The sequence below is a fragment of the Trematomus bernacchii genome, unplaced genomic scaffold, assembly GCF_902827165.1.
Source record: "Trematomus bernacchii unplaced genomic scaffold, fTreBer1.1, whole genome shotgun sequence".
Lineage (NCBI taxonomy): Eukaryota > Metazoa > Chordata > Actinopteri > Perciformes > Nototheniidae > Trematomus > Trematomus bernacchii.
In genome coordinates, this window is record NW_022988050.1 from 1705921 (window position 1) to 1726917 (window position 20997).

Sequence of the window (20997 nt, forward strand, 5' to 3'; positions counted from 1 at the left end):
CGGTCATAAAAAAGCAATTTCATTGGTATTGATGCAACCTTTACTGCTTTTTATTTACAATTAACCCAACTGTCATGATGGATGTTCTAACCGTCCAATCACACTAAAGGTCAGGATCTCTTAGCCAATGACGTTGCTCTGTGGGCGGGACTTAAGGGACGTTTCCTCATGTATCATCATCATCATCCCATGGACTGACTTGTTTGTTGTCGAGCAAGATGGAGTTCCTTTTGGGAAATCCTTACAGTACCCCTGTGGGGCATTGCATTGGTATGTAAACCAGATGTTTAGGAAGCGACAACTCGCAAAGGTTGATAATTATGTCCTAGAAATGTGTATTATGTTGTGCGGTAGTCATTAGGCGTTACGGCTAGCTACATTTAGCATGCTAAGGTCTCTGAATGAGTTACAGCTGGACCGTTAGCCGCCTAGCTAACTAACGTTGGTAGTTAACCGTATCATGTGTTGTCATTGTGCTAGCGATACCTACAAAGACTTAATGTCTGTTTTCTTTCAGTATATACTCGTATATTCAGTGTTAACAACAATAACGAAGTCAATAACCTAAAGGAGGACTGTAAGCTACGTTAGCTTAAGCTAGCTAGCCGCTTGTCACCGCCTTATAATTGGTCTGCTGTGTTTACCTTAGTCGTCCTTAAAGGTTATTTTCGTAACTGACTACTTGTCTGTTTCCAGAGAGAGCTACTGATGGCTCTCTGCAAAATGAAGACTGGACCCTTAATATGGAAATATGTGACATCATCAATGAAACAGAGGATGGGTGAGTACCCTGGGAAAGAAAATCAATGAATATCCTAATGTTATTGATTAACTCTCTTATATGCACAGGTGTGGTTCTGTCTTCCTTGATCCTATGCTGTTGATATACTACATTGCTGTAGAAAGATATGTTATTAAAGTATTTTCTTAATATGTGTCCTCCTAAGAGAAGAAGCCCTGGCTGTGTAAAGTGGATTTATGTCAGGCCTCAGTGCTTATCTCACTCCTCCATTAACCTTGTACTGTATGTTTGAGCTGGCCAGGTACTGTTTGAATAGTAGGTTGTAAACTGCCTTAGGTGGTTCTAGTCCAATGCAGTGGACCATACAGTATTTCAGCAGTCTATAAAAAGATGTCTGACTCTACTGTTTTTCTTCTCTCTGGGGAATATAAGGGGTGTGATTCACACACTGTGCGAGGCTGTTTTGATTTGATAACAGTGGTGAAATAATCCAAAAGTTAATTATTACTATCATAGAGATTAACAGACACATTGTCAATGTTGCAGAGAATGTAAAAAAAGTCAAAGAATCATTGACATGTTCTTTTGCCTGGTATTTGCTGTTTTGCTGTTGTGTCAATCATCCTATCAGGGCCATTTACAAGGGCCATTTACAAAGGCCATTTAAGCCCACACCCATTATGTTTTTGGTAGGCATCTGTGCTCTGCTTTGAATGACTTACCAAGAATGTAAAACATGTGGTAATCCTTTTATTCCAGTGTGTTAAAGATGTGCTTTTCTGTTTGTGTCTGCAGGCCAAAAGATGCCATTAGAGCAGTGAAGAAGAGGTTGAATGGCAACAGGAACTATCGGGAAGTGATGTTGACTTTAACGGTGAGTTAAAAGTGGGCTAGAGGAAGCTTTATTTACATGTTGCAGTAATGCAAGTATTCATGTTGTCTTGTTCTCTTACGCTAAAGTTCACAGAGAATTTGCAATCCAAAATATAATTCCATTCTATTTCTGCAACACTCGGCCACACGAAGTGATTAATAAATTATTCTCTTCTGCATCCATCAGGTCCTGGAAACGGGTGTGAAGAACTGCGGCCATCGTTTTCATGCATTGATCACTAGCAGGGACTTTGTGGATGGCGTTCTAGTTAAAATAATCTCCCCTAAAAACAACCCGCCTACAATCGTACAAGACAAAGTACTCGCGCTGATTCAGGTAAGATAGGTGGCTTGTGTGTAGGTAGGTTTGTTGCCTTGTGTTGTACATGTCATAAAGCTTAAAGGCTGGTATCTCTGAGTAAGTCAGTTATTGAGAGGTTTAGTCAGGTTTTCATTGAAGGTGTTTAGTAAAGTGTGTGTGGGTGTGTGTCATGTCATCCCCAGGCAGAGCCTCAGGTAAAGTACTGTGTCGTCAGGGCTTCTGCCAGGAGCCGCTCTAGTTACCTGTCAGGGCTCGGGTTACGCTGCAGGCTCATGTGGGCTGCTCTTATTTCCACCAGGGGAACCATGTGACTACAGCTTAGCATGGATCCAGGAGGGGGGGGGGGGGGGGGGGGGCACAACAGTAGCTGTGAGGCAGAGGAGAGGAGCTAATTGTTTCTTGTTTGTCTCATCATTAGGAGGTTCAGCTGGGAAACTGGTGTTAGAAAATGTACCGAACAGCATTATTCCCTTAAGGCAAAAGTATTGTTAATAGGAGTGTGAATCCTTCAGTGTCTCACGGTTCAATAAAGTATATAAGGGTGCTAATTTCAAGATCTACTTAGGTCTGCTTTGGGCAAATTATGTAATGAAAGCAGATTAAAGTGTGCATAAGATCATGGAATATATCAACTGATTGCAATAATGCAAACACACCAAAAGGCAACATTTATTCTTTTTAAACTTGCACTAATATACATATTTTCACTAAAAACATTCAAGAACAGCATTGAGTTCAAGTTATGCAAAGAATGAAAATACTGCCTGTTGCATAAATCTGCCTTTTTATTCCTGGCCAATTTTCTAAACCATATTGTAAAACGTTTTGCGTGAATTTTCAACTAACACATAATCCAGATTTCCCATTAATTATATCCAGTTGTGCAGCAGACTGATGTTGTGTAGTTAGCTGTCTAACTACTACCCGTCTCATCTCTGAGGCGTTAATGTGTTTACATTGGAAGTGTGCACAGTTGATATTCCTTATTTACGTTTATATATTCCATCAAATCAATTCCATCTCCCACCATCTTTGGTTAGAATTGTTCACACTAAGTAGGGAAGCTGTGTTTTAGTTCAGGCTAGTTTAGGCTTTCAGTTGGGAGTGACTGAGTGGAAGAATTTCAGATAAAGAACACCCTAAAAGTCTAAAAGCCCTTGTATTTTTCAAAAGTGTGTCATGTTTTTTAGCTATTGTAGTGGCTGAGTTTAGCTTTAACCTGCATACTGGTTAGACAGAAAAACCAATAGCTTTGTGGTTTACTGAATGTGTTCAAGGGAAGGCAAACAAACAATAAGTATCAGAGGTCTCTTTAACAATTCTGTTCCAATGCTTTGTTTGCTTTGTCAGCCCTCTCTTAACCCCTTGTCTTTTTGTTCAGTCTCTCTCGCTTTCCTTTTAATTATTTTCTAATTCTCCCTACTCCAGGCATGGGCCGATGCGTTCAGGAGCAGTCCAGACCTCACAGGCGTGGTCCAGGTCTATGAGGAGCTAAAGAGGAAAGGCATTGAGTTCCCGCTGTCAGAGCTGGAGACCCTGTCCCCGATACACACACCTCAGAGGGTATCAATCAATCAATCAATCAATCAATGTTTATTTATATAGCCCAATATCACAAATGTTACATTTGTCTCAGTGGACTTCACAGTTTGTACAGAATATCAGTATGACAATACGACACCCTCTGTCCTTAGACCCTCACATCGTACAAGGAAAAACTTCCAGAGAAAAACTCCACAGTTTAAAGGGAAACATGGGAGAAACCTCAGGGAGAGCAACAGAGGAGGGATCCCTCTCCCAGGACGGACAGACGTGCAATAGATGCCGTGTGTAAATCGAAGAGATAATACATTTTACAGCGTAGGTAGACCAAATGTTTGTGTCTATAATAAGAAGATGAATGGAGCCATCAGGGAAGTAGTATGATGAGAGTCAGGCAGGACCACAGAGACAGGTTCAGCCACGACTCGAAATCCAGGACTCAGGATAGAGGATCCAGGACACAGGACCACAGCAACAGGTTCAGCCACGACTCAGGATCCCGGCGTAGATATAGACACCAAAAGGAAATTTGGTGGAAGCTGGGTTATTCTGAACATGAGAGTACACAGGTACAGACAGACAGAAGGAAGAAGTAAGGTGTCCCCCGACAGTCTAAGCCTATAGCAGCTAAACTAACGTGTCTCCGTACATGCACATGCAGGGTAGGAGGCATCACACTTGGATCTGTACCGACGTTTCTGTGTCCAAGATTTGATCACCTATATTATCTCTTACTTCCTAGCTGACATCTGCTCCAGAGGGAGACTCCACCCTCCATACGTTCAGCGCCCCTCCTCAGCCCCCCCCACAGGTGGTCCCTCCGGCCTACATCGCCCCTCAGGTCCCAGTCCTTCAAGCCGCTGGATCCATCAATCCCACACCTGAACAGGTACACTGTTTCTCCCATAAACAGACTCAGTGTCGGTTCAGATAAGATATGTATATAATATATAATACCTTGCTTTATATCTTGTTATTGTTAATTTGTAAATTCAACATGTATATTTTCTGCTTTCTTGTTAATTTCTTGTCTTTTAATTTGTATTGTACAAAGCCATGTCTTTTTATGCTGCTGCAACACAAACATTTCCCAAATTTGGGTCAATAAAGTACTATCTTATCTTATCTTATGAGGAATCACCTAATAGCAGCCTGCAGTTTCCTTTAAAATAAAAGGACTCATTTTAAGTATCTACTTTTGTGCAATGCAAGAAAATAAAGTGTTCTCCACCTGTCCAACCTGACCAATCAAAATGATTAAATACTAAAGAGTTTGAATACACTGCTGCAAAGTGACATTGCCCTCAGCCGACCTCTTTGTATCAGTGTTGCTAGGCTAAGCTTGTGTTAGTATTAATAATAGACAACAGTGAACCCATTGCCTTTTAGCAAACCATTTCAACTCTTTATTCAGTACTTAGTTAGTACTTTAAGCTAACTATTTTAACTGTTAATTCATACATTTAGGTTTACTATTTTCTCTGTTTATCTATCACTTTTAGCTTACTTTAATAAACACATTTTAGCCAACTATTTAAACTTTTTATTTGTGACTTTTCACCGTCTATTACTAATTATTTCTCACTCACTAGTTTAAATACACTCTTAATCGCAACACATGGTCTTTTTTTCTGTTAAATCAGACTTGTGTTGGTCCGATTATGTAAGTTAACTAAAGACTTGTAAGCCTTTTTTGCTTTTAATCGTGGTCCTTAGCACACTTCATTCAAAGCAAAATCTACATTATAAGTTGAATTAAGATGAGTTATTAGTTACGCTTTCAATGGTACTTCTGGTTTGGATTCCCTGTCTTAATGCAATACTGTTCATTTGATCTCTTAAACACCCGTTGCCTCTTTCACACAGATCTGCCGGCTGCGCAGTGAGCTGGACGTTGTGCGTGGAAACACTAAAGTGATGTCGGAGATGTTGACAGAGATGGTCCCGGGCCAGGAGGACGCTTCAGACTACGAGTTATTACAGGCAAGGAAACACTTGTGTGTGGGTCTACCTGTCCGTGTATGTGTGTGCGTTCTAAATTGTGCTTGAGCAAACCTATGGCAAAAGATTTGTCAGACATGTACAAAGTAGGGATGCTCCGATCGCCGGAATCAGTATCAGCCAATACCGATCGCCGATCCGATCGAGTGGGCGGGGCCTATGGGGATCTTCCATTTAAAGTGATGTTTAAAACTCAGTTAATGGGGCTCATTCACTAGCGCTTCCACAAACAACAACCAACATAATTATTACATTCAAATGAAGTACATTATTCAAGTTTACATTCACTTTGGAAAATAACACGGGAGAAATGAGCGGAAGCGCTCTCTTTTCCTCTCCCCCTCTCTCTCTCTCTCCTCACAGCCTGTCAGTATCTCATGCAGCTCACTGATCCAGTAATGAGTGACCCAACAGTGAAGAATAAATATATTTATAACTAGTTTAGTTCCAGAGGTAGATAAAATAGCTAAGTGTGTTAGGTCTAACTCTTAGTGTGTGTTTTTCTCCGCTCACCGGTCCGTCACAGCGGGTGGAGCTGCAGGATTTCTGCTTCACACACGTTGCATACCGCTATTTTACTGTCTTTTTCGGACACCTTCAAATACTGCCAGACCGGTGAAGCCATTTTGACGAGCTTGTTTTGCCGCGCACAGAGAAAAGTGTCATGTATTTTAACGTCATGTGATCGGCTCTCTCGATCGGCATTTATAGAGAGCACCGATCGATCGGCAGAGAGTGAATATCGGCCGATATCGATCGCTAGATACATCCCTAGTACAAAGCATTATGAAAATACTAATCTGAAACTACTATGCCTTTGTGTGTTTAGGAGCTGAACAGGACCTGTAGATCCATGCAGCAGAGGATAATGGAGCTCATCTCTTGTGTTTCCAATGAGTCAGTGACTGAAGAGCTGCTGCATGTCAACGATGACCTCAATAACATTTTCCTACGCTACGAAAGGTTAGAAAACAATCAAATCCAGGTTCAACCTTTGGAGAAAATACGTATGCACATTGATAGAAAGAAATGTAATTTAGATTATATCAAATGTATTGTTTTGAACTGTATGATAGAAAAAAAAGCCTACCTATCCTATCTTTACCCTGATATCGTATGTTTACTCAAATTTGGTAAGGTATATTTTTAGAGGGGGCTTTGTAATTTATTTTGCCTTTTCTTTGCCTCAGGTATGAGAGGTTTAGATCTGGAAGGTCCTCGGCTCAGAGCGCCAACAACGGGGTGAGTCAGCGTTAGTAACTCAGTGGTTAATAACACCCGATGGTTGCATCACTAAAATACCGCGGTGTCTAAATCCTCCGAACAGTCCTTTGTTTATTCTGTGCTTTTGTTTCCTCTCCCTCTGATGTTGGCATCTTTCAGTGTCAGTAATGTAGACATGCATGTTACATTACCAGGCAGGCTTTACAATCTGTCTGTTACCTATCAAGGATTTACCAGATCTACATGTCTGATTAAATGGAAACCAGGCAAAGACATTTAGTTTCATAATAAAATACAAACACATATCTTTTTGATATTCATTTTGGTCTTCCACTGTTTTTCTACAACACAGTCGGAGCAGGCCATTTAAGTTCTGTCCTGTAGGGGGAAACCTTGACTATGGTTATACATTAGTCAATGCAAGGAAAAGTTATTGCTCTTTGGGAAGTCCTGAAGTAGAGCTGGTTGTTTTTTTTTAAAGATCCACTCATGTTTGTGCCAGAATAAAGGCAATCGGCAGTCCTGTCACAGCTTAGGAGCGCGGTGTACGCCACAAGGGTTCTTTAAGATTTAGGACAAAAGACCAAGACCTGTTGAAAGCCCAGTCTCAGAATCACTTTCACATCTCACCAGATTAAGCTTAGGCTACTCTATTGATATTATTAATGGTAATACACGATTTGTAGAATTAGATTTCAGTGGTGGCTGCGTAGAATCGTTTTAGACTCCTATATTTCCCATAACTTTAAAGTGCAAAAGTCTACAACATTCAATAAGTAAAAGATGGATGTCATATATATTTTTCGATTTTCATGTAGAGATATATTCTGCTTGAATCCATATTTGTTACAGTTTTATACCTGTAAGTATAAGAGCATACATATCTAAATCTAGATGGAGGCACACATTAGTTGTATAGGTCCTTTTGCTTTAAAATGACATGCCTGCAGTCCAGTTGAGGTTTTTTCTGACTTCAGGCTATTTCCTGTTGTTTCCACCTCCTTTAATAATATCTTACAATGTACTAAACCCAAAATCATGTTCACACACACACACACACACACACACACACACACACACACACACACACACACACACACACACACACACACACACACACACACACACACACACAGCTCTTCATTGGGTTTCCAGTTCATCAGCCATGCTATATCTTCCATAGTTTCCATACCATGACATTGTGTCCCTGCACAGCATGCTAATGGTATTCACTGTCTCTTCCTGTGTGTTCTTCTGTTCTCCTGTTACTGTGGCTAGCTGAGACAGGCAAGTATGAAAATATTGTCCCTAAATGCCCAGCGTCACCCCCCCCCCCCTCCCCACAACGAAACATGGCTAAATAATATGGGCCCCTCCTCCACCAGTAACCATCACCCCCATATGGCATGTTTTGACTATGCAGCCCCCAAAGATACGAGGAAAACTAGGGATAAACTGATGGTGACACATTTTTAAAAAGGCACTGAAGCTATTGTTTCTCCTACTATTAGTGTCATGTTTTGCATTACATCAAACATCATGGTTTGGGTTTTACAAAATGTTCTAGATGTGTTTGCTCCTCCACAGCCCACAGATTAAATCTCCCCTCCTCCTACCTCACTGTACATCGACTTTCTCAAGGGGATTATCTTTCTTTAAAGCACATTTAGGGACAACAAAATACTATTTAACAACAGTCTAATATCAAAAGCTATTCTTTGAATGCCCTTAAGAAACAGTACTTCAGAAAATAACTCCCCTGCTATCCTGAGTTACAGACATTTTCATGCTCTCCTGAAGCTAACCATGTTCACTTATTCACATCACGCACCCTCATCTTTTTACATTTCCTTTCCCCCCGACACAGTCAATGAATCTGTGCTGTATAACCCTGCCTTTCCTTAGCTTCCCACACAAGGATTTGTTTTGCTGCTCCCTCTCGTCCTCTGCATTAAGATAAGATAAGATAAGATAGGACTTTATTCATCCCGAAGGAAATTGTTCCACAAATGCAATAAACACAGCAGCACAATAATAATAAAACTGTACACTAACAGTGCAGTAAAAAGAGCAATTCAATAACTACAGGAAACATAGACGGTCACAGAATGAATGTAACTATTAACAGTATTAGTATTTAGATAGACAGACAGACAGACAGCAGCAGCAGCATAAAAAACACAAGGCAATGTACATAAGAGAAATTAAGACACAAGAAATAAACAGTCCAAAATATTTCAGAAATAGAAATACAATAGCATTAAAAAGTTAAAGAATATAATATAAAATAAAATAAATGTGTAGTGCAAAAACCGTAGTGGTAATTGCGTGATTTCACGTTATTTATCGAACATTAATAATAATAATAATAATAATAATAATAATAATATTGCACATGTTATATAGCAGAGTGTTTTGTAATGATGGTAATGGTATTTATATTGCACATAGGGGGGGTGTGGAATCTCTCGAGGTTTTCTTAAACGAGAGCGACTCATCAGTTTCCTGTCCTTCAGGTCCTGAGCGAGGCGACGGAGGACAACCTGATCGACCTCGGCCCCGGCTCCCCGGCGGTGGTCAGCAACATACCCAACGTGCCCAACGCCCCCCCCACCAGCCTGCCCCCCTCCATCACCGCCCCCCCCAGGGAGACCCTCCTCTCCGGCCACCCTGGCCTCCCGCCTGGCCGGCCTCGGTGCGTACACTCACACACTCTGAGACGACACATATGACTTTCTGGGCGAAGTTTTAACGTTTTCTGGCAAAAAAAGTCACAGTTTGTCGTAAAACTGTTGAAATATAAGACTATGAAAAATACGCAACTAGAAAGACTACAAATCCCAGAATCCCGGTCCCGCATGCTGGCTCTTACGGAACCGCCTAGCTCCCCTTGTGTGTATGTACAGCTCTCAACATGCCCAGACTTGGAGTTAGGGCTGTGCGATTATGGCAAAAATCATAATCACGATTATTTTGGTCAATAATTGATATCACGATTATTAAATACGATTATTCATGACTTTGAAAACATCCATTTATTGAACAGCATCTTTTTAACTGTTGATTTCCCTGAGCGTATAATTCAACTGAAAAACCAATACAAAAATAAATAAAATAAATGATACATTTATATCTACATTTAAATAAATAATATCAAAATAATAAATACCAATAAACAAGATCAACAAATATGTTTGCACTTCAACAAGCTACTAAACATATATAAATATGATAAATACAAATACATTTGATCAAATATGTTGTAGTGCACTGTCACAACCTAGCAAAGCAAAATAATCGTTTTTTTCGATTATGTTGTTTTCGTAATTGTGGCAGGCCAAAATCGTAATTGCGATTAAAATACGATTAATTGCACAGCCCTACTTGTAGTGATTTTCACCTCTTTTAATACTTTTCGCCTCATTCTGAAAGAAAGAAGTGAAATGTGCCAACGTGACGGCCGTTTTGGTGTGTGGTGCGAGACGGGAGATGTAGGTCATTGAACGGTTTCACACAAAAAAGTGTTACTTCACAGTTTTACGACACAGTTTTATTTTCTTGACTTGTAAAATTATCTTTTAAATTGACAAACATCATATGTGTAATTCGTGGCACAATTCAAACGGGATCAAAAGATAATCTTTCTCTCCCCATTGACTTCAATACATACTTTTTCCGAAATAAGGTCCCATGGAGGTCCCCGGGAAAGGGAGGGACTTCGCCTCTCTATAGGATTTTAGTAGGAATTGCAACCGTGCTCGGGAGTATCAACCGGAAGTCTCACAAATATGACTTTCTTCTGCGACAACAAAGTGTAGTTGTCTCGAGTTATAAATGGCAGAAATTATACTTAAATCAATACATAAATTAGAATACTTTATTTATCCTGGAGGAAAGTGGGTTTTTGGACTGTTGCTTCATTTTAGAATGAAATAAAATAACAGATAAATAAAAATAAGAGTGAAAATATTTATATAAACATAATAAGTTAAAGTAATAATGTAGACAGATAAGAGATGTTCATTTAAACATTCTAAGAACATAAGAAATTGAAGTAAAATGTGCAATCAAAGATAAAATTGAATAAAATTATCACTTAAAAGTAAATTAGTCATTATTTTCCTTATCAATAAATCATCAGTTTATTTCTACATTTATTGATTTATAGTGTCTGAAAATTGTAAACAATGTTCGTCCTAAATGATGTCTTTAAATGTCCAGTTTTATTAGATCAATCTGCTATTAAAAACAAAAAGCAGGACATCTCGATATTTTCCTAAAGACAGCCTTTTCAAGAAAAAAAAAAAAAGCCTGTGTACAAACCTAAAAGAATAATAGACAATTCTCTATTAAATGTGTTATTAATGCAGTTCAAGACAATAACGTGTGTTTCCCTCCAGACATGGGAGCTGACAGTGTGAGCAGCACCCTGAGCTCTCTGTCCAGCTGTCAGCCGCCGGGTCAGGACGACTTCGACGTGTTTGCTCAGACCAGAACCGGAGCCAAGCCCGAACCACGCATCACGTAAGGACTTCAGAAATTCATCGTTAACTCTGTTTTCACATTTTAGGCACACGAGTTTAAAGTGTGTGCTGTTTGAGATACAGAGTGTAAATTAAAGGTCCCCTATTACACTGTTTTTCATCAATATATTATAGGTCTCAGATATATACAAACATGTCTCTGAAGTGTTTGGCTCCAAACACCAAACAGATCATTGCAGCATCCCATAATCCCCTCTGTTTCAGCCCTGTTTCAAAAGTGCTGATTCTCTGTCTGTTACTTTAGATGAAAATAAGGAGCCCCTCCCCACGCCCCTCTGAGAGATATTTGGTTAAAAAGAACGCAATGGTGCTCTAGGAGGAGATTCAGGTGATAAGGTGTGGGGGGGGGTTACCTTGGTTGGTGATTGGCTAATGGTTACACAAGACAAAACATCGTTATGACATCATAAAGTGGCCAAAATCTGATCAGCTCGTTTTCAGACAGGTTTTTATATAAATGGATCAGGACAAAAAGAGAGAGAATCTTTTTTCCTGAAACTTTCAGAGTCTCTTTACGCAGAGGGGACACATGTTGATGAAGAAGAGGGGACACATGTTGATGTAGAAGAGACATGAAGAAGAGGGGACACATGTTGATGTAGAAGAGACATGAAGAAGAGGGGACACATGTTGATGTAGAAGAGACATGAAGAAGAGGATTTTGCATGATAGGTCCCCTTTAAGTTTCTCTCCGAGGTCATTTTGAGGCTCAAATGTGCAGATTAATTTGTAAAAAAAGATATTCAAGCGATGATTCTAAAAGCCAGTTTTGACCTGTTTCTCTCAGGACTACAGCAGAAGACAGTATCACCTCTGAAGACCCCCCCCCAACTCTGGACGTGCAGCAGCCGACTGCAGGAGTGGTGAGTCTCAGTGACACGGGCTTTATGTCCAGCGTGGGCTTTAAATCTTACCGTGTGTTTTCAAAATCACACAAACAACTTTCAGAGTGTGTTTGTATGTGCGCCACACAGCTGTACCGGACACTAATGCTTTGACTTGTGCTACTAACCACAAAGTTGAAATAGAAACAATTTTGCTTTAACTTAATCATTATGAGCTAATGTTGATAACACAATCGAATGGCTTCAAAGAAGGGGCATAATCTGCTCTGAGAGTGGATCGTGTAAGCCTCTTTTCACCTTGCAATTCTGCTTGCCTTTGGGTATGATGAAGGTTTAATTTAACGGCACAGGAAATATGCATCGACCGTTGCGCAAACAAATCAAAAAGATAACTTTTGTTTGGGAATCAGTAGCTGTATCGAGTACCAAAGAGAATCTATATAAGCTATTTGCAGTTACTATCCCAAGTAGTGGAAATGACAGATGGTGGAGGGTTAGGTGTGTAAAACAAAATGCAGTGTGTCCCGTTCAGTTGGTATTTGCTTGGCAGTAATTGGGTGCCAAAAATAATATGATTTGTAGACTGCGCGGGAAAGAGATATCTTAAGTATTCAGGCTACACCTCGAGCTGTTGCATGTTTGTGCATGTATCTGTTAAGGTATTTTATTTAATGATCTTAAGGGCTACTTATTTTGAGCTGTTTTGCAACCTTTACTAACAAGACACAAGTCACTTAACCCTGCTGTCACACCTGACACTTGAGCGTATAATCTGTTTGTTTCATGAGCTCTGTGGGTCATTGACTGTGTAAAAAAATGATGAAATAAAATAATAAAGCAGGTGTTTACTGGCTGTGCTGTCAGTTGCTCGCTATGCTCCTCATCACCAGCTTTAGTGGATTCTCCTGCATATTAACTCCATTATCGTCACTGTGTGTGATGATCCACGCCATACAAACATCCCCATTTCTTTGTTTATTTTTCTCACAAAATACTTATGATTTAAAAAGTTCATTTAAGTCATATTTTCTGTTGTGTTCGGGGCGTTTCCCCCCCCCCCCCCCCTCCCCTTCCCCTCTCGATGCGGCCCCTCAGGGTGTCGGAGGCCAGTCCTCTGTCATGGATGACATAGAGGAGTGGCTGTGTACTGATGTGGTGAGCACGTCATGATTATTATTTCTGCCTGCAGTTCTCTCTCCTCTCTGATTTATCCCCAACTTTTTCTAAACCCAGAACATAACACATTCCTCCTCCATAACATTTCCTCACGTTTGACCAATCACACTTTAATATGGTGGTTCACCCAAAGTTACTAACATGTGTTGTGTGTGGACGAACTGACATGAGCATGAGGTCTTGAATGCAGATATGCATACAGCTTTCCCTCTAAAAGACTCACACCATGAAAGTGTAAATAATCTGGTTTTAGTCTGACCCTGAGATATCATGACAGACACTGAGTTGTTTATAACTGATACAAATAGTAATTCATGAACTTTAACACCCACATAAAACGTGTCTTTCACTGTTTTTATTTTTAGTTGTTGCTGCATATGTGATAAAATATTTCTTGTTGCTCAATCTTTAACTAACAACTGAAGGCCACATTCCTTGGTGAAAGACTGAAGGTGCTAGCAGGAGATGAAACAGTGCACATCGTGTCATTAGCCTAAGCTTAAGGGTGCATTTCACTTCGGTTAAATGGATTCCTTGCGTCCCTCACTTGCGTCATTTCCCTGCGACTAGTCCCTCCCACCAGGGAAGCATGGAGAGACGCAAGGAAACCACGAGAAGCAGGGAAATGAGTTTTAAGAGCAATGGGACGTCGTTTCCATCCGGAGCGTCACGTGAAGCGACGTCCGTTTGTGATGACGCCGCACAGCTGATCGTCTGACAGCAGCCAGATCAGTGCATGCGCTGCATCGTCCAATCAGTGAGCGATACACAGTAAGGGGGCGGGGCGAGTGTCTGAGGATTTCACCGGAGGATGGTCTGGTAGTTCCTCGATTATCTCTCCTCTGTTATCGCTCCTCGATCCTCGGTCCTCCGGCACGAATAAGGCCACTGGGACGGTACTCAAGATGGCGCAGACTAATCAACTTCCGGTGATACCGAGCCCGAGGAGCGAGGAAATGAAAAATAAGAGAAGTGAAACGCACCCTACGACATGTATAATTTGGTGTTTGTGGTCCAGAATGAGTGATCAGAATCAGAATACCTTTACTAGTTTATTAGAAAATGTACATTGTTATAGCAAAAATATTAAATAAGAGGCATTTTAAAGATGGAAATATGCAAATTAAAACACATCCAAGTGGATAACAATATTTAGCAGTATTTAAAAATATATATATATATATATATATATATATATATATATATATATATAAATAATTGTAGCATGAAGAAAGTAGTGGGAAAGCAGCCAGAAAGTAAACTTATATTGCATATTGTATTTATATATAAATATGAAGCATTGTAAGAGTTCATGCTCATTTCACACAAATGTATGAGACTGTGTTGCCGTACTGAATACTAATAACACCCAGTTGCTTTGGTTGAGAAACAACTGGTGGATTTGTTTTGGTATTCATTGGATTTTCAATGAATGGAAAATATATTTAAAAAAATCCAATATTATTATTATTTCTTAATTTATTTGTTCAATTTTGGGCAAGTGGTTCTGACGGGTAAGTGGCTCCTTGTAATGCAATCAAAGTGGTAAGTGTGTGTTAAATAATAATAATAATAATAATAATGGCCACATGCACAGCTTGGTTTTGTTTGTGGTGGTTTTCAGTGGACTAACTTCAGCAAAGTGACTCCCAGGTGTGACGGTGTTGTTTTTATTTCAACAGAAAGGAGATGAAGGGGAAGAAGGCGTGACCAGCGAAGGTAAGACATCACACATCTCCTTTTTCTCTCCAGGGTTGGGATCAAATAGTAGGGTCTTGTGACCTTTTCCTAACCTCTTTAACTCAGTGAAAAACGTCATGGGGTTAAGGAAAGATTTGAAGGAGAATTCATCACAATTTAAGAAATTATTTCTCTCTTGTTTTGATGAAGAATGTCTAAAATATGGAGCGTAATGTCATCATAAATTAACAAAGAATAGCAGGTAAAATGCTTGCATGGCTTAAAAAAAAAGTCATTAAGTCATTCATATATACAAATATGGTAATGTGTGCTTATCAGGATACATTTGATCCTGGAGAACCATGCTACTTTTTTAAAATCTAGTTTAAAGGTAGCAATGAATATCTTAAGTGCTTTGACAAAAAATCCATAAAAAAGTTTCATCTGTGGAAGCCGTAGTACTGTAAAAAGCACGACCAATCATCTTAGCCGGCCCGGCTAAAATAACTGGATGGCCTACCTGCCTGTCAGCCTTCCATCTGTGCACAAACTTATCTCGTGCCCTCATTGGTCATGTGCGCGTTCGTGTGTGTTGGAGGAGGGGCTCTGTAAGGAAGTGGCAGATTTTCTCCGGTTGTGTATTTTCAAATTCTAGCGCACTCAAGCTGGTTTCTCCAAAATTACCTACCCCACCTTTAAGTGGGCCACTAGATTTGGTATACTTGTAAAATTCACACTTGACATATTTGATCAGTTTTTATTTTATATTAGCTTTTTTAATTTGATATATTAATAGGTTGTCAGTTTTGATACGTTTATTTCTGTCTTTTGCACACACTTGTTCCTATAAGTTAATTTCTAAAAGCAGTTTTGTGTATATATATATATATATATATATATATATATATATATATATATATATATATATATATATATATATATAGATAGATATATATTATATATACATATACATATATATAATAGATATATATAGACGATATATATATATATATATATATATATATACTATATATACTATATATATATAGTATACATCTAATGAGTTATATATATATATATATATATATCTATATATATATATATATATATTATATATATATATATATATATATATATATATATATATATATATATATATATACATACATAAATGGGATGTGTCTTTTTTGAATGTTGTTGTTGAAACTGTTGTTTATGGAGCCCCTAAGGGGACACGGACAAAACAACAACATAGAGCCCTTCCTAAGTAAAAAAAACACGACTGCCGCCTTCAGTATTTTTCCTGCTGTGTTCCAACATCTCCTCTCTAATCCTCCTCTCCCTCCTCCTCTGATCCGACCCCCCCCCCCCCCCCAGAGTTCGATAAGTTCCTGGAGGAGCGAGCCAAAGCCTCGGAGATGATCCCCGGCCTCCCCTCGCCCCCCCGCGACGAGCCGGGCGCAGCGCAGGGGACCCCGAGCCGCAAGAAACCAGACCGACCGGAGGACGCTCTGTTCGCCATGTAGACCTCTGACCTCTGACCCCCAGCCTAAAACCAGCCGAACAGCACCACCAAGGACAGACTGACCCGACTAAACACACCCACCTCCGCTCTGGTTATCACTCACACTACACTCCTTAAAGAAAAGGGAACCGTTCATACTGTTCATTTCCAAAACCAAACAAAGGCCTATTTTCCTACGCCACCAGAGGATGGAGACTTTGAGGCAGAGCGCTTTAATTCTCCTTCTTCTCTGTGTGTGAAGAATATCCCTCCGCCTGCTGTGGACTGCAGAGCTTCATGTCGCAGCTAACATTTTATAAAATCTGCTTTCCTTGTCATTCTAAGTAGGATTTCTTACCCTCAAAGCATGCATTTAAACCCCCCCCCAAAATCATTTATAATTATAGAAACCCCCCCCCCCGAGATAGGTCGTTATTGCCCACTGAGAGACATGATATTGTTTTGGTGTTTGTATCGGTCCCTTTGAAAGTCAGTCCGAGTTGTAAATCTGTAAATGACAAATGTCACGTTTATTAGTCGTGTGTATATTTAAGCTACAGATGTTTAAAAAGAGGTGTTGATTTAATGTTGTTTTTGAAAAAGGGGTTTATCTTCCAGCTGCTCTGACATGAGGGATGTACCTCGCGGGGTTTTTCAAAAGGGAAGAGTATACATTTGATAATCTACTAAATTAATTTAAGAAGAAGGGAATGCCTGATCGGCATAATTGCGCACCAAACCGACAAATGTGTCCTTTTACCCTCCTCGAAAATCACATATTGTTGAGGTATTGACATTATTTTGGAGAGATTTTATTCACCTTAAGCTGCCGTCTTCATTTTTGCAGGGAGATAATTCAATCTGCTGAAAGAAATGCCGTTTAAATATCTCGGTTTTATCATTTTTTTTTGCTGAGAAGTTGTCATGAGTTAAAGAGACACATGCTGTCATTTACTGTGGATTCGTTAGATGTATGATTTATGGTTTAAAATTCAGTTTAGAGGACCAAAATGGTGCTTTTTAATTTTGAATTAAGCTGGAAAACACTTGGATAATTAGGTTTAACTTTACATAACTGGTCCTCTCTTTGTCTGAGTTGAACACGCTGTAATGAGAGTTCAGTATCACACTACAAAAGCTGTTTGCACATTTTTTATTTGTGCATTTTCTCCGTTATTTCCTCACGCCGACACCTTAAAAGGGCCTGACCTTTCCCCATGACATTTGTTTTCAGAAAGGAGCCGGGCTGCAGAGCTACAAATGAGATATTTAACAACGTTAAATGCAACATGTTACACAATCACGACAAGCTTAGAAACAAGCGTGCACTCTTGACAGCGCGTTACCTTTCAACCTGTACTGTAAATCAACAGATGTAATTAATAATAATGAGTTGGGAAATATTTTTGAGCAGAAGTGTAGAACTAATTTATTCAGCGCTCTTGTTTTTGTTGTCTTCGGATCATGTTATTGTGCAAAAGAAAAAGGGAGAGAATGAGGGATTGTCATAACGGCATGTGTTTTAGTTTTTATGTTAATAGAGTTTCATTGAAAATCCTTTTTTTATATACATTGCTGCTGGCTAATGGTTCTTGATTATGTGAGTATTCTGTTAAAAAGGGCGGTCCGACACGGAGTCAATCACACCAATTATCACATGAAGAATACATATTTGTATTGATCTCACTCGCAGCGTTACCTATCCTGTAACAAAGCATCAACATTGCACATTTCTGAAAGGGACACCTCACTTCTCCCTGTTTGTTTTAGTGTTCAGTGTGTGTGTGTGTGATCTGTAACGCAGAAACATTTTATCTCAAAAGAAGAGAAGAAAGAAGCCTCCAAATGTGTGTTTTTAAAAAAAAAAAAGAAGAAATACATGTTTCTCTCCCGTTTGACCTGGTTTCTATCCGTGTGAGCTCTCGTCAGTGATTTGTAACTGAATCTCAGCATCAGAACAAACCGTGTCTTTGTCCGTCGTGGACCTTACGAACAGAGATGCTGATAAAAGAGGCCGTGCTGTGCGACTGCTGCTTTCTGCCTCATTTCTCTTTGTGTTTGACTCCCGCATGAACTCTAATAAAACATTAGCAGTGTGTCCGAAAGCCTGTGTCTTCATTTTGTGTTCTGCAGTGCCACCTCTTCAGCCCTCTCCTTGGCATACCACCATGCCTCTTCAGATGGTAATATCTGAGGCTGACCTGCAGTAAACCCTCTCCTGAGGCCCCATGGGCCCCTCACCCTTTCCCCATTGGTCCTCAGGAATCGCCTCATCCCACAACATGGCCCCACACATTCAGCCTCGGTCACTGGAGCGTTTTCCCGGTCAAAAAGAGAGAGAGGGGTGTGTCTGTGGGACAGAAGAGCTCAGGAGCTGTTTCACTCAACATGTGCTGCTTTTCAATCAGACTGCACAGAAGAGCTGCTGGACTCCTCAACAGGTAAATTAAATGCGTTTGTGTCCTCAAGTTACTCAGGGGAAATGTTCACTTTTCAAAATGTTTAAGAAACAAGCTCAAAAATTGTGTTTGACTTCAATTTCCTCTGTGCAAGTGTTTTGGTTTATTTAAAAAAAAAAAAAAAAAAAAACGAATTTATTTAAATCTGAAGTAAAGAGGTCAAAAATGACACCATGATCTCTCTTCCTCCTTTCATGTTTTTATTTGTAAAAAGATAAATGTTAGTAAATGCATAGTATTGGTAGACGTCTTGTTGAATGTGGTCCTAATTAAGGAAATCAGTCACGTTTCCCAGAGGCACCATGTGCTGCTTGTGTGTGACCACAACTGCTGCTGTAAACACTTCTCTGGACAAAAAGAGAAATGTGAATTTAATGGTGTTTTTCTGTGCAGAGTTTTTTAGTGACATATGGGACTCATTGTGTGCATGACATCAACCCTAACATCTCTACATGTGTCGCAGAGGCCTGAGCGTGTTGGACCTGCAGGAACCGGCTCACAGAGGAGCAGAAACTCAAAGGATCTACTTTTTCTCTGCCTCTACTCCCCAGATTGATTTCTCCCCCCCCCCCCTGGTGTTTGTGACTCTTTTATCCTCCAGCAGTGCGTTTGTTAGTTAGTGAGCGCTCCCTGGTGGTGGGACTACAGAGCTCACACGTGTCAAAGGTCAGATTAACCAGAAAAATTATACAACTAAGAGCTGTTTTCTATATAAAGCAGGATACAACAATTATGTAAATAATATGTTTGGTAGTGCTGTTCCTCGAAATTAGAACATAACTATAATTTGCAATTTGATTAGGCAAATCAAAGAGATTTAATATAATTTATATATTATTTTAGATTATTTGTATGTATGTATGTATACATATTTAATTTACAGCTGTGTAAAATAAAATCTAAAGAATATTCTCTACAACAACATCCGAATTGAATCATGTGAAGAATGCACAGAGGGAGAAACTGGCCAGCGCTGTGGTGCATTGTAGTTGCATTGCATGTTGGGTAACTCAGTGCAATGGATCTGCTCTGCAACACAGAACTCGCTCATTCAACAACTCAAACAACTCAACCAACAACAACTCACGCACAGCAACTCAACAAACAACTCAACCAACAACTCAAACAAGTCAACCAACCAAGACATGATCCATTATTCTACAACTGATGTGACGTATCAAGTCGTTAAACTTACAAATACTATTGAAATACTATCTTTAGATAACTTATGCCTTAATATATATGTATTTACTGTATACAGAGTTGTTATAAACCCATGTTTCGCAGGTACCTGTAATCAAACTACATTATAGTTTTAAACTGTGAGTGAATTAGGGGTACATTCACAAATGACCCAGCAATAAATGAAGTGTTTCGAATGTTGACTTCATCAGCTGTTACATTAACATCTTCACTTATTCACAATATAATAGATATATGTGTAAAATTGACCATTCTGCATAATGACTACATTCACATTTGTTATATTTTAATGCAAATACTGCACTTTTACTTCAGTTACATATTGAATATAGGATAGGATTTACTTCCACCGTGCCTTTTATGTATATTGAAAGGTATTTCTGTAATGTTTGTGGTATTCTGCTGCAGCTGATATCAAACACAGGGTCAAAGGTCAGATCGTGACCCCTCTGGTGTCGAACCGTTCCCTGAAACTCTACCACAGGGGAAGTGTTTATCAAACGACTACGACAACTGACACATTTAAACAGATTTCTGGCAGATTTCTGAGTTATATTTTCATTTGAATGTCAAATTCCTGTTTCCCATTTGCTCTCCGGAATAAAACGCTCCTGGTATTCCTGGCAGGGATTCTCTCTAACAGGAGGAGTGTAAACACGCATCCAAACTGCCATTGATTGACATGCAGTGTTGATTTCTCATTACTGACACACACACACACACACACACGCACACACACACTTGAAGCCATTTAAAATATAATAGCATATTCCAGCTCTAAAGTGCATACTGGCTGTATACCTGTGTGTGTGTGTGTGTGTGTGTGTGTGTGTGTGTGTGTGTGTGTGTGTGTGTGTGTGTGTGTGTGTGTGTGTGTGTGTG

General features: G+C 39.6%; 1 protein-coding gene across 1 annotated transcript; it reads left to right on the forward strand.

The window, feature by feature from the left end:
- The first annotated feature begins 184 nt into the window (after positions 1 to 184).
- On the forward strand, positions 185 to 18558 carry tom1l2 (target of myb1 like 2 membrane trafficking protein). The gene is given in 16 exon segments (XM_034119562.1): positions 185 to 270; positions 697 to 781; positions 1538 to 1616; positions 1803 to 1952; positions 3366 to 3500; positions 4222 to 4368; positions 5346 to 5462; positions 6310 to 6443; positions 6671 to 6722; positions 9221 to 9343; positions 9345 to 9399; positions 11105 to 11228; positions 12036 to 12111; positions 13189 to 13248; positions 14952 to 14988; positions 16327 to 18558. Coding segments are annotated over 16 exon segments (1575 nt in total). The 5' UTR covers positions 185 to 218; the 3' UTR covers positions 16476 to 18558.
- The last annotated feature ends 2439 nt before the right edge of the window (positions 18559 to 20997 follow it).